This window comes from Rhinopithecus roxellana, chromosome 12 (genome assembly GCF_007565055.1).
Source record: "Rhinopithecus roxellana isolate Shanxi Qingling chromosome 12, ASM756505v1, whole genome shotgun sequence".
NCBI lineage: Eukaryota > Metazoa > Chordata > Mammalia > Primates > Cercopithecidae > Rhinopithecus > Rhinopithecus roxellana.
The window spans coordinates 130055320-130066094 of NC_044560.1; the positions used below are offsets into that span (position 1 = coordinate 130055320).

At 51.9% G+C, this 10775-nt stretch overlaps 1 protein-coding gene across 1 annotated transcript; it reads right to left on the bottom strand.

Moving 5' to 3' along the window:
- Positions 1 to 1866: 1866 nt before the first annotated feature.
- Positions 1867 to 5859, bottom strand: PRR19 (proline rich 19). The gene is made up of 3 exons (XM_010358855.2): positions 5732 to 5859; positions 2493 to 3099; positions 1867 to 2408 (listed from the first exon to the last, which is right to left on the bottom strand). The coding sequence occupies exons 1-3, from the start codon at positions 5825 to 5827 to the stop codon at positions 1939 to 1941; spliced, it is 1173 nt and encodes a 390-aa protein (XP_010357157.2). The 5' UTR covers positions 5828 to 5859; the 3' UTR covers positions 1867 to 1938.
- Between the last annotated feature and the right edge of the window lie 4916 nt (positions 5860 to 10775).

Here is a 10775-nt window from a genome sequence, read left to right on the forward strand (position 1 = left end):
TCCCAGCCTGGCCCCTACTTTGTCATTTGTCCACCATAAGACCTGGGCCAAGTCATTCAGCCCTGTGATCTCTCAGCCCAGTCTCCTCTATGCGGGTATCAACCCTGTGGTTTCCCAGTGGACAACAGCAAGCCCTAGAAAGGCTTTTCAGAGTACAAGCCACGCTCTTCACCTTGATTTTCCTGATCAGACTCCAACAAACATTTCTAGCCTTATCCTTCTCCACTTCAGAAAACTGGGGGCTGCTCAAAATACCGTTTTTTTTTTAATTTTTTTTTTTTTTTTTTTTTTTTTTTTGAGACGGAGTCTCGCTCTGTCGCCCAGGCTGGAGTGCAGTGGCTGGATCTCAGCTCACTGCAAGCTCCGCCTCCCGGGTTCACGCCATTCTCCTGCCTCAGCCTCTCGAGTAGCTGGGACTACAGGCGCCCACCACCTCGCCCGGCTAGTTTTTTGTATTTTTTTAGTAGAGACGGGGTTTCACCGTGTTAGCCAGGATGGTCTCGATCTCCTGACCTCGTGATCCGCCCGTCTCGGCCTCCCAAAGTGCTGGGATTACAGGCTTGAGCCACCGCGCCCGGCCTAAAAATTTTCTAAGCCCCTAAGGGACCAAGCTGGAAATGTAAGTGAAACATTTTTAATGGAGAGCATGGATCCCAAAAAGAGGGGGCCTCTGCTACTTGGCCAGTTGTGCCAGGAAGGATTGTAGTTCTGCTGCCAGATCCCTTTTTTTTTTTTTTCTTTCTTTCTGAGAGAAGCCAGAAATGCAATTTAAAAAAAAAAAAAAAAAAAAAAAAAAGCAAACTGCCTGGTTTGTAACAGTAGGCAATTGATTCAAACATTTAAAACATATCGTGGGTGAAATTTAAAAAAGCCTGTGGACCAGATTCAGCCCTGATCTGTCACTCCTGCCCTGAGCCTGCACATACACTGTTCCCTGTGCTCACACACCAGGAGGCATTCAAGGGCAGGCCCAGATGTGGCTTACTCTATCTAGGTCCCAGTGTGGCCTAGGGATTTGCTGAGTGAAAATGGCCCTACATCTGCTATGCACCCTCCTCCAGGACTTGCATATGCTGTTCCCCTTGCCTGAAATGTTCTTTTCCACAAGTACTAAGTTTCCACCAACCTTGAAAACTACAGGGTTGGCAGGGCACGGTGGCTCATGCCTGTAATTGCAGCATTTCGGGAGACCAAGGCAAGTGGATTACTTGAGATCAGGAGTTCGAGACCAGCCTGGCCAACATGGCGAAACCCTGTCTCTACTAAAAATATAAAAATTAGCCATGTATGGTGGCACACACCTGTAATCTCAGCTCCTCGGGAGGCTGAGGCAGGAGAATCGCTTGGACCTGGGCGGCGGAGGTTGCAGTGAGCCGAGATTGTGCCATTGCAGTCTAACCTGGAGAAGAAAATGAGACTGTGTCTCCAAAAAAAAAAAGAAAGAAAAGAACAGAAAAGAAAAGAAAAGACACAGCTCTTCTATGAAGAATTCCCTCCTCACTAGGGCAGTCATCACTCCCTCCTTGGACTGCCCCAGCCCCTGCACCTCTCTTGCTCTCCTAGACACAACCATTGGAGCTGGGGTTGTGTGTGCCCACCACCAAACTGGGAGCCTCATGAGGACAAGGCCTTTGTCTCACTCACTCTGGGGCCCCAGCATCACCAGAGCTCAGGGTCAGGTATACAGTTAGCCACAGTGGGCATATGTGTTGGACTAATTGAAGTCCCAATTTTCCCCACCATGCTGGCTCCTCAGGCCCTATGAAGGTAACAAGCCACAGCACCATTGCCTCCATCTTGGACCTAGAACTCAGAGCTAAGGAAAGCTGCTCTCCTGGGTCAGCAACTCACTGAAAATCAAGAGGGCCATGAAAAGTACTTTATTGAGGTCACTGGGAATACAAGATATCTGTCCCCAGCCCTAGCCCCAGCCCCTCCTCAGTACAGTCTCATGGGTGGAAAAGACCAGGCTTCCGGACTGCTCTGGGCCACTACCCAGGAGAGGCTGGGCGGTGGGGAAGGAGGGCAGGGGCTCCAGTCCAGGACAGAGGTTTGGGGCAACAGGGATGATGAAGGCTGAGGCAGGGGCTGAGGGAGGCCAACCCCCCAGGGCCGAGGAGGGGGTGGCGTGGCTACCAGCCAGATGCTTTTTAGCAAGTCAAACGCTGTTGGAGGACCCCAGGCTGTTCCAGATGGCGAAGACAGTGAGGGAAAGTATGGTGGCCAGGGACCTCTTGGCGGTGCCATACTCCCCCTGTGTGCAGTGGGCATGCTGGAGGTGTAGGGCATGGGGAAGGTGAACTCCTTTGTCCCTTGTTGCTTCCTTTGCTTCCCCTCCTCTGGGACTTGATCAGGGCTATTGATCCAGAAGGGTGTCATCTTTCTCTCAGGGACCCCAGGCTTGGCCCCTGGCACAGAGAAAGAAGCATAGAGGCCAGCTGAGCTACAGCTGACAAAGGGAAGGGGAGTACAGGGGCAGGAGTGAGGCTCACCTGGCAAGGGTGGCTGGCAGCCCCGAAGCACCAGTGCAAGGTCAGGCACACAACCATGACAGGCCTGCAAGGTACACACGATGGCATCCCTGGCATCCTGAATCAGGTTCCTCCGGGGGAAGGCCTGTGGCAAACTCAGCTGACACTGCAGCTCTGCCAGCAGCTGCCCCACGCCAGGCAACTCTGGGGACCTGGGTGGGCCTGGGCCCGAGCCTCCAGGCATCTGGTTCTCTTTGTCCCTGGATTGTGGGGCTATTTCCTGGGCCCTGCCTGGGCTTGGAGAGGGCTTGGCGGGGAGTGTGGGGCTGCCTGGCACCAGTGTCCCACTGCTAAGCAGCCTTGCAACATCTAGGGATTTCACCTCGTGGTTGAAGAGACCCCGATGCTCCCGGCTCAGCCGGCCCTGGGTTATGACCACGAGCTTGGAGGCAGTAGGGACCACAGGTGGATCCCGAATGGCCACAGGAGGATCGTGATGGGCTAATGGCCGGCGGCTGCCCACCAGGGCCTTGTTACGTTCCCGCCTAGTCTTCCGACGGCGGACACGACCAGGTTTCTCAGGCTGCTGAAAAGGTTGGGAGACTTGTCCCCGGGTATCCATGGTGTCCTGGAATATAAAGATAGGGTGGCCATCAGCATGCAGATAAGTCAAGGGGAGTAGCAAAGTGAATAGGGAGGGCCAGGCGCGGTGGCACATGCCTGTAATATCAACACTGGGGTAGCCCGAGGTGGGTGGATCACTTGAGGTCAGGAGTTCAAGACCAGCCTAGCCAACATGGCAAAACCCTGTCTTTACTAAAAATACAAAAATTGGCCGGGCGCAGTGGCTCACACTTGTAATCCTAGTACTTTGGGAGGCTGAGGCAGGCGGATCACCTGAGGTCAGGAGTTCGAGACCAGCCTGGCCATGGTGAAACCCCGTCTCTACTAAAAATACAAAAATTAGGCCGGGCGCGGTGGCTCAAGCCTGTAATCCCAGCACTTTGGGAGGCCGAGACGGGCGGATCACGAGGTCAGGAGATCGAGACCATCCTGGCTAACACAGTGAAACCCCATCTCTACTAAAAAAATACAAAAAAAAAACTAGCCGGGCGAGGTGGCAGGCGCCTGTAGTCCCAGCCGCTCGGGAGGCTGAGGCAGGAGAATGGCGTGAACCCGGGAGGCGGAGCTTGCAGTGAGCTGAGATCCGGCCACTGCACTCCAGCCTGGGCGACCAAGCCAGACTCCGTCTCAAAAAAATAAAAAATAAAAATGAAAAAATAAAAAAATAAAATAAATAAAATAAAAATACAAAAATTAGCCAGACATGGTGGCACACACCTGTAATTCCAGCTACTCAGGAGGCTGAGGCAGGAGAATCACTTGAACCCAGGAGGCGGAGGTTGCAGTGAGTTGAGATCATGTCACTGCACTCCAGCCTGGGCGACAGAGCGAGACTCTGTCTCAAAAAAAAAAAAAAAAAAATATATATATATATATATATATATATAGCTTGGTGTAGTGGTGCACACCTGTAATCTCAGCTACTCAGGAGACTGAGGCAGGAGGCTGAGGCAGAAGAATCACTTGAAACCAGAAGGCAGAGGTTGCAGTGAGTCAAGATTGTGCCACTGCACTTCAGTCTGGGCAACAAAGTGAGACTCCATCTCAAAAACAAAACAAAACAAAACAAAAAAACAAGTGAATAGGGAGATGTTTTTGGGTGAGGTGGGAATACTATTTAGGGTGACCAGATGAGGCCAGGCACAGTGGCTCACATCTGTAATCCTAGCACTTTGGGAGACTGAGGGGGGAGTATCGCTTGAGGCCAGGAGTTCAAGACCAACCTGAGCAGCAAAGCGAGACCCTTGTCTCTACAAAAAATCAAAATAAAAATTAGCTGGACGATGCCAGGTACTGTGGCTCATGCCTGTAATCCCAGTACTTTGGGAGGCCGAGGCAAGCAGATCACCTGAGGCCATGAGTTCGAGACCAGCCTGGCCAACATGTCGAAACCTCGTCTCTACTAAAAATACAAAAATTAGCTGCATGTGATGGTGCGTGCCTGTAATCCCAGCTACTCGGGAGGCTGACGCAAGAGAATCGCTTTAACCCAGGAAATGGAGGTTGCAATGAGCCAAGATTGTGCCACTGCATGATAAACCTGGGCAACAGAATGAGGCTCTGTCTCAAAAAAAAAAAAAGAAAGAAAGAAAAAATTTGCTGGGATTCTGTGGCCCACACCTGTAGTCCCAGCTACTAGAGAAGCTGAGATGGGAGGATTCCTTGAGCCCAGGAGTTGGAGGTTACACTGAGCTATGATTGCACCACTATGCCCCAGCCTAGGCAAGAGAGTGAGATCTTGTCTCTGAAAAGAGAGAGAAGATGAGAGAAAATAAGTGAGCAGAGAGAGATTGGGAAAGGTTTGGTCAGATAAGGAATCACAGGGTTAGCATGAAGTCGAAGGAATCACTGCTAATGGGAAGAGAAGCCAGGACATAGAGAAAGGCTATTAGGAACAGGGACATGGGGAAACAGTTAAAAGATGGAGGGTGGGGGCCAGGGGCAGTGGCTCACGCCTGTAGTCCCAGCACTTGGGGAGGCCGAGGTGGGTGGATCATTTGAGGTCAGGAGTTGGAGACCAGCCTGGCCATCATGTGAAACCCCGCCTCTACTAAAAATACAAAAATTAGCCGGGCGTTGTGGTGAATGCCTGTAATCTCACCTACTCAGGAGGCTGAGGCAGGAAAATCACTTGAAATCGGGAGGCGGAGGTTGCAGTTAGCCGAGATCGCGCCACTGCACTCCCACCTGGAGGACACAATGAGACTCTGTCTCAAAAAAAAAAGAAAAAAAACAAAAAAAAAAGGATGGAGGGTGGCGAAGGGGTCATGAGATTGGAGGGATCTGGGGTACCAGAAAGGGATTCGGACGGAGAAATCCAGGGGTAGACGAGGTACAGGGGAATACAGAAAGTGGAAAGAGATGGTAGACTCAAAGAAGCAGGAGAGGGAGAGCAGCAAGAGAAGTCCAGCGAGCCTGAGAAAACCTCGAGAGAACAGAAAGGGAGACAGAGGCGCGATCAGGCACAGGGCCTGATCACAAAGGAAGGGCCTAGGGTAGGAGAGGAAGTATGGTGGCCAGCCGCGGTACGGCAGGGGTCGCAGAGTGAAGCGAGTGGGGTATGGCTGGTAGGAGCTGGGTGGGGGAAGGGCACGTCTCCTGCCCCAAAGAACCCCGGCCCTTCCCACTTCATGTACCTGTGGGGCGCAATGACTTGTTTTCCGCGGTGACCCCAGCTCTCGAAGCCACCTGGCTCTGTTCCGGGCCTCGGGCACCCCTAGACGCATGCGCATGCCCTTTCCATGCCCTTTGCCTTCGTGGCTCTGAGAGGACGGAAACCCAGAGGCGCGTGCCAGGGAAGTGCCGGTTATAGCCCCGCCCCTCCCAGCCTCAATTTCAGAACTCTCCCTTTCTTGGTCTTAGCACCTCCCATCCACCAATTGGCTGTGAGGTTCACTAGATCCGCCCCCTTCCTGAATGCTGATTGGTTCCGATAGCTATCGGCGGTCTTTCGGGGGCTGGTTGGGACCAGGCGTGCCAAGGGGAAGAAGGGTCATGGTAGCCCCCATGCACAGCAGTCCCCCAAGCAGCCACAGACATATTCCCTAGAAAACTTATATAGTTAGCCGGGCGTGGTGGGTCACGCCTATAATCCCAGCACTTTGGGAGGCAGAGGCAGGTGGCTGGCTTGAGCCCAAGAGTTCAAGACCACCCTGGACAACATAGGGAGACCCTGACTACAAAAAATAAATTAGTGTTGGGCGCGGTGGCTCACGCCTGTAATCCCAGCAATTTGGGAGGCAGAGGCGGGCAGATCACGAGGTCAGGAGATCGAGACCATCCTGGCTAACATGGTGAAACCCCGTCTCTACTAAAAATACAAAAACTCAGCCAGGCATGGTGGCGGGTGCCTGTAGTCCCAGCTACTCGCGAGGCTGAGGCAGGAGAATGGCGTGAACCCGGGAGACGGAGCTTGCAGTGGGCCGAGATCGCACCACAGCACTCCAGCCTGGGCGACAGAGTGACACTCTGTCTCTAAATAAATTAAATAAATAAATAAATAAATAAATAAATAAGCTGGGCGCAGTGGAGCATGCCCGTGTGCCCAGCTACTTGGGAAGCTGATGCAGGAGGATCGCTTAAGCCTAGGAGGTGGAGGCAGCAGTGAGCCATGATCAGACCCCTGCACTCCAGCCTGAGGGAGAGGGCAAGACCCCGTAAAAGAAAAAAAATTAAGCCGGGCGCAGTGGCTCACAACTATACATCCAGCGACTCAGGAGGCTGGGGCAGGAGAATTGTTTGAACCTGGAAAGTGGAGGTTGCCGTGAGCCGAGATCGCACGACCGCACTCTAGACTGGGCAACAGAATAAGACTCCATCTCAAAAAAAAGTTAGTATAGTGTTGTGATTCATAGCTAGGCTTAGTTTAAATGCCCAAAGTGGCACAATTGGGCTGTGTGACCTTGGAAACGTTTGTAACTGGTCAGACTTAGTTTTCTGACCTATAAAATGAGATTGGTAATAAAACTAGCTTCCTCATTTGGTTGCTAGAAGGATAAACTAGACCAATATGTCTAACTTGAAATGGGCCTGGTGAATGAAGAATGCCTGGAAACTTTGTTTCTCACCAAGTTTTGCTTCAGGAACTGCTCCAACTTATCTGTCTACACTTGTCCCCTCAGACTTTACTTTTAATTTTTTTTTTCTCAGCTGGGCACAGTGGCTCACGCCTATAATCCCAGCACTTCGGGAGGCCAAGGTGGGTGGATCATGAGGTCAGGAGATAGAGACCATCCTGGCTAACACAGTGAAACCTCATCTCTACTAAAAATACAAAAAATTAACCGGGTGTGGTGGCACACGTCTGTAGTCCCACATACTTGGGAGGCTGAGGCAGGAGAATCACTTGAATCCATGAGGCAGAGGTTGCAGTGAGCCGAGATCACGCCATTGTACCCCAGCCTGGGCGACAGAGCGAGACTCTACCTCAAAAAAAAGAAAAAAAAATTATCTCTCTTTTTTTGCTTTTTTTTTTTTTTTTTTTTTTGAGACGGAGTCTTGCTCTGTTGCCCAGGCTGGAGTGCAGTGGCGCTCTCGGCTCACTGCAAGCTCCGTCTCCTGGGTTCACACCCTTCTCCTGGCTCAGCCTCCCCAGTAGCTGAGACTACAGAGGCCCACCACTAGGACTGGCTAATTTTTTTTGTTTTTTTAGTAGAGACGGGGGTTCACCATGTTAGCCAGGATGGTCTTGATCTCCTGACCTCGTGATCTGCCCGTCTCGGCCTCCCAAAGTGCTGGGATTACAGGCGTGAGCCACCGAGCCCGGCCAAAAATTTCTCTCTTATTATACCACTGACTTGAAGGCATAATTATGACTTCTTTTCTTTTCTTTTCTTTTTGAGATGGAATTTCAATCTGTCACCCAGGCTGGAGTGCAGTGGCACAATCTCCACTGACTGCAACCTCTACCTCCCAGGTTCAAGCGATTCTCCTGCCTCAGCCTCCCAGGTAACTGGGACTACAGGCATAGACCACCATGCCCAGCTAATCTTTGTTTTTGTTTTTTTTTTTTTTTTGAGACGGAGTCTCACTCTGTCTCCTAGGCTGGAGTACAGTGGCACAATCTCGGCTCTAGGCTCACTGCAAGCTCCGCCTTCCGGGTTCATGCCATTCTCCTGCCTCAGCCTCGCGAGTAGCTGGAACTACAGGCGCACGCCACCACGCCTGGCTAATTTTTTGTATTTTTAGTAGAGACGGGGTTTCACCATGTTAGCCAGGATGGTCTCGATCTCCTGACCTCGTGATCCGCCTGCCTCGGCCTCCCAAAGTGCTGGGATTACAGACGTGAGCCACTGCGCCTGGGCTAATCTTTGTATTTTTTAATAGAAATGGGGTTTTGCTATGTTGGTCAGGCTGGTCTCGAACTCCTGACCCCAAGTGATCCGCCCACTTCAGCCTCCCAAAGTGCCGGGATTATAGGAGTGAGCCACTGTGCCTGGCTGATTATGACTTCTTTTTTGGAGACAAGGACTCACTCTGTCACCCAGCCTGGAGTGCAGTGACACAATCATGGCCCACTGCCGCCTCATCTCCCAGGCTCAAGCAATCCTCCCACCTCAGCCTCCCCAGTAACTGGGACTACAGGCACTTGCGTTTTTTTTTTTTTTTTTTTTTTTTCTTGAGACAGGGTCTCACTATGTTACCCAGGCTGGTCTCAAACTCCTGGGCTCAAGTGATCCTCGCACCTAAGCCTCCCCAGTAGCTGGGGCTACAGGCATGCATCACTGCACCTGGCTCCCTCAGACTTTATTTATTTGTTTATGTAATTAAGACAGAGTCTCGCTGTGTCACCCAAGCTGGGCCGCTATATCGCCCAGGCTGGGCTGCAGTGGCGCCATCTCAGCTCACTGCAACCTCTGCCTCCCGGACTCAAGCGATTATCCTGCCTCAGCCTCCCAAGTAGCTGGGACTACAGGTGTGTGCCACCATGCCCAGCTAATTTTTTTTTTTTTTTAGTAGAGTTGGGGTTTCGCCATGTTGGCCAGGCTGGTTGACCTCAAGTGATCTGTCCATGTCAGCCTCCCAAAGTGCTGGGATTACAGGCATGAGCCTCCACGCCAGCCTCCCTCACACTTTAAAATCAAGCTATTTCACAATATTCCCTCTGCCTAATAAGAAAGTGATTACCTGTGTCTTTTTTTTTTTTTTTTTTTTTTGAGACGGAGTCTCGCTCTGTCACCCAGGCTGGAGTGCAGTGGCCGGATCTCAGCTCACTGCAAGCTCCGCCTCCCAGGTTCACGCCATTCTCCTGCCTCAGCCTCCGGAGTAGCTGGGACTACAGGTGCCCGCCACCTCGCCCGGCTAGTTTTTTGCATTTTTTAGTAGAGACGGGGTTTCACCGTGTTAGCCAGGATGGTCTCGATCTCCTGACCTCGTGATCCGCCCATCTCAGCCTCCCAAAGTGCTGGGATTACAGGCTTGAGCCACCACGCCCGGCCACCTGTGTCTTTTCTTTCTGCTTGCCCAGCCTTCATTATCTTTCAGACCCAGCTGAGATACTACTCCTAGGAAACCCATAGTCCTCAGAGTCCTTCTCCTCTTCCTCCCCAGCGCTCCCTGTCTCAAACACAACTTTGACACCCCTGCACCTCTGTGTCTGGATCTGTCTCCCTGAATACACTGGAACAAGGTCAGGAGCTGACCCACTCATTTACTATTCATTCAGCAAGTACTTGTGGAACAACCACTGTGTGCCCGGCCCGTTCCAGGGAAGTGGATTGAAAAAGAACATAAACACAATGAATAACACTCATCTCTGTCTCAGTATCAATCCACCTCGAAGGAATAAATACATGGGAAGGTCCCACCTGGAGTAGGGCTACAAGAACATGACCAGGACGTTTAGCGGGGAGTGAGACCCCCACCTGGTCCCAGAGAAGAGGGAGATCTGAGAAGACACTGAGGTCTGAGATTAATTTGGGGCAGCGTTCGGGGAGAGGCGCGACCCTAGGTGGCCTTGGTTGTGGATGCAGGTTTCAGAGCTCAGACACACCCAGTTGGCCTGCGGGTTTAGAGAGGGGTGTAGAGGCTGCAGATCTGCAAGATGATCTGCCGGAGGGACGCCAGACTGGACCTGAGCCCTGGAGGCGTCTCTAATTTCCTTTCTCTTTCTGCACTTTCTTCTACCCTCCACGCAGGTCCACGCAGGTCCTATGGTGTCTTGAATGCAAAGATACGTAGTTTATATGTTATGCCGCGCGCGCGCACACACACACACACGGTGTTTTGAGTAGGGGTCCTGTGATGTCTGGAATGCAAAGATATGTACTTTAGATTTTTTTTTTTTTTGAGACGGAGTCTCGCTCTGTCGCCCAGGCTGGAGTGCAGTGGTGCGATCTCGGCTCACTGCAAGCTCCGCCTCCCGGGTTCACGCCATTCTCCTGCCTCAGCCTCCTGAGTAGCTGGGACTACAGGCGCCCGCCACCAAGCCCGGCTAATTTTTTGTATTTTTAGTAGAGACGGGGTTTCACTGTGTTAGCCAGGATGGTCTCGATCTCCTGACCTCGTGATCCGCCCGCCTCGGCCTCCCAAAGTGCTGGGATTACAGATTACAGGCTTGAGCCACCGTGCCCGGCCGTAATTTAGATTTTAACACACACACACACACACACACACACACACACACACACACACACACACAGTGTTTTGAGTAGGGGAAGCCCACGAGCAGATAGGCTCACT

Coding starts and splice junctions, on each gene's coding strand:
- PRR19 (XM_010358855.2), bottom strand. CDS start 5,827: ATGCGCATGCGTCTAGGGGTGCCCGAGGCCCGGAACAGAGCCAGGTGG. Junction 3,100..5,731: donor CAAGTCATTGCGCCCCACAG/GTACATGAAGTG, acceptor TTTATATTCCAG/GACACCATGGATACCCGGGG. Junction 2,409..2,492: donor CTGCCAGCCACCCTTGCCAG/GTGAGCCTCACT, acceptor TCTCTGTGCCAG/GGGCCAAGCCTGGGGTCCCT.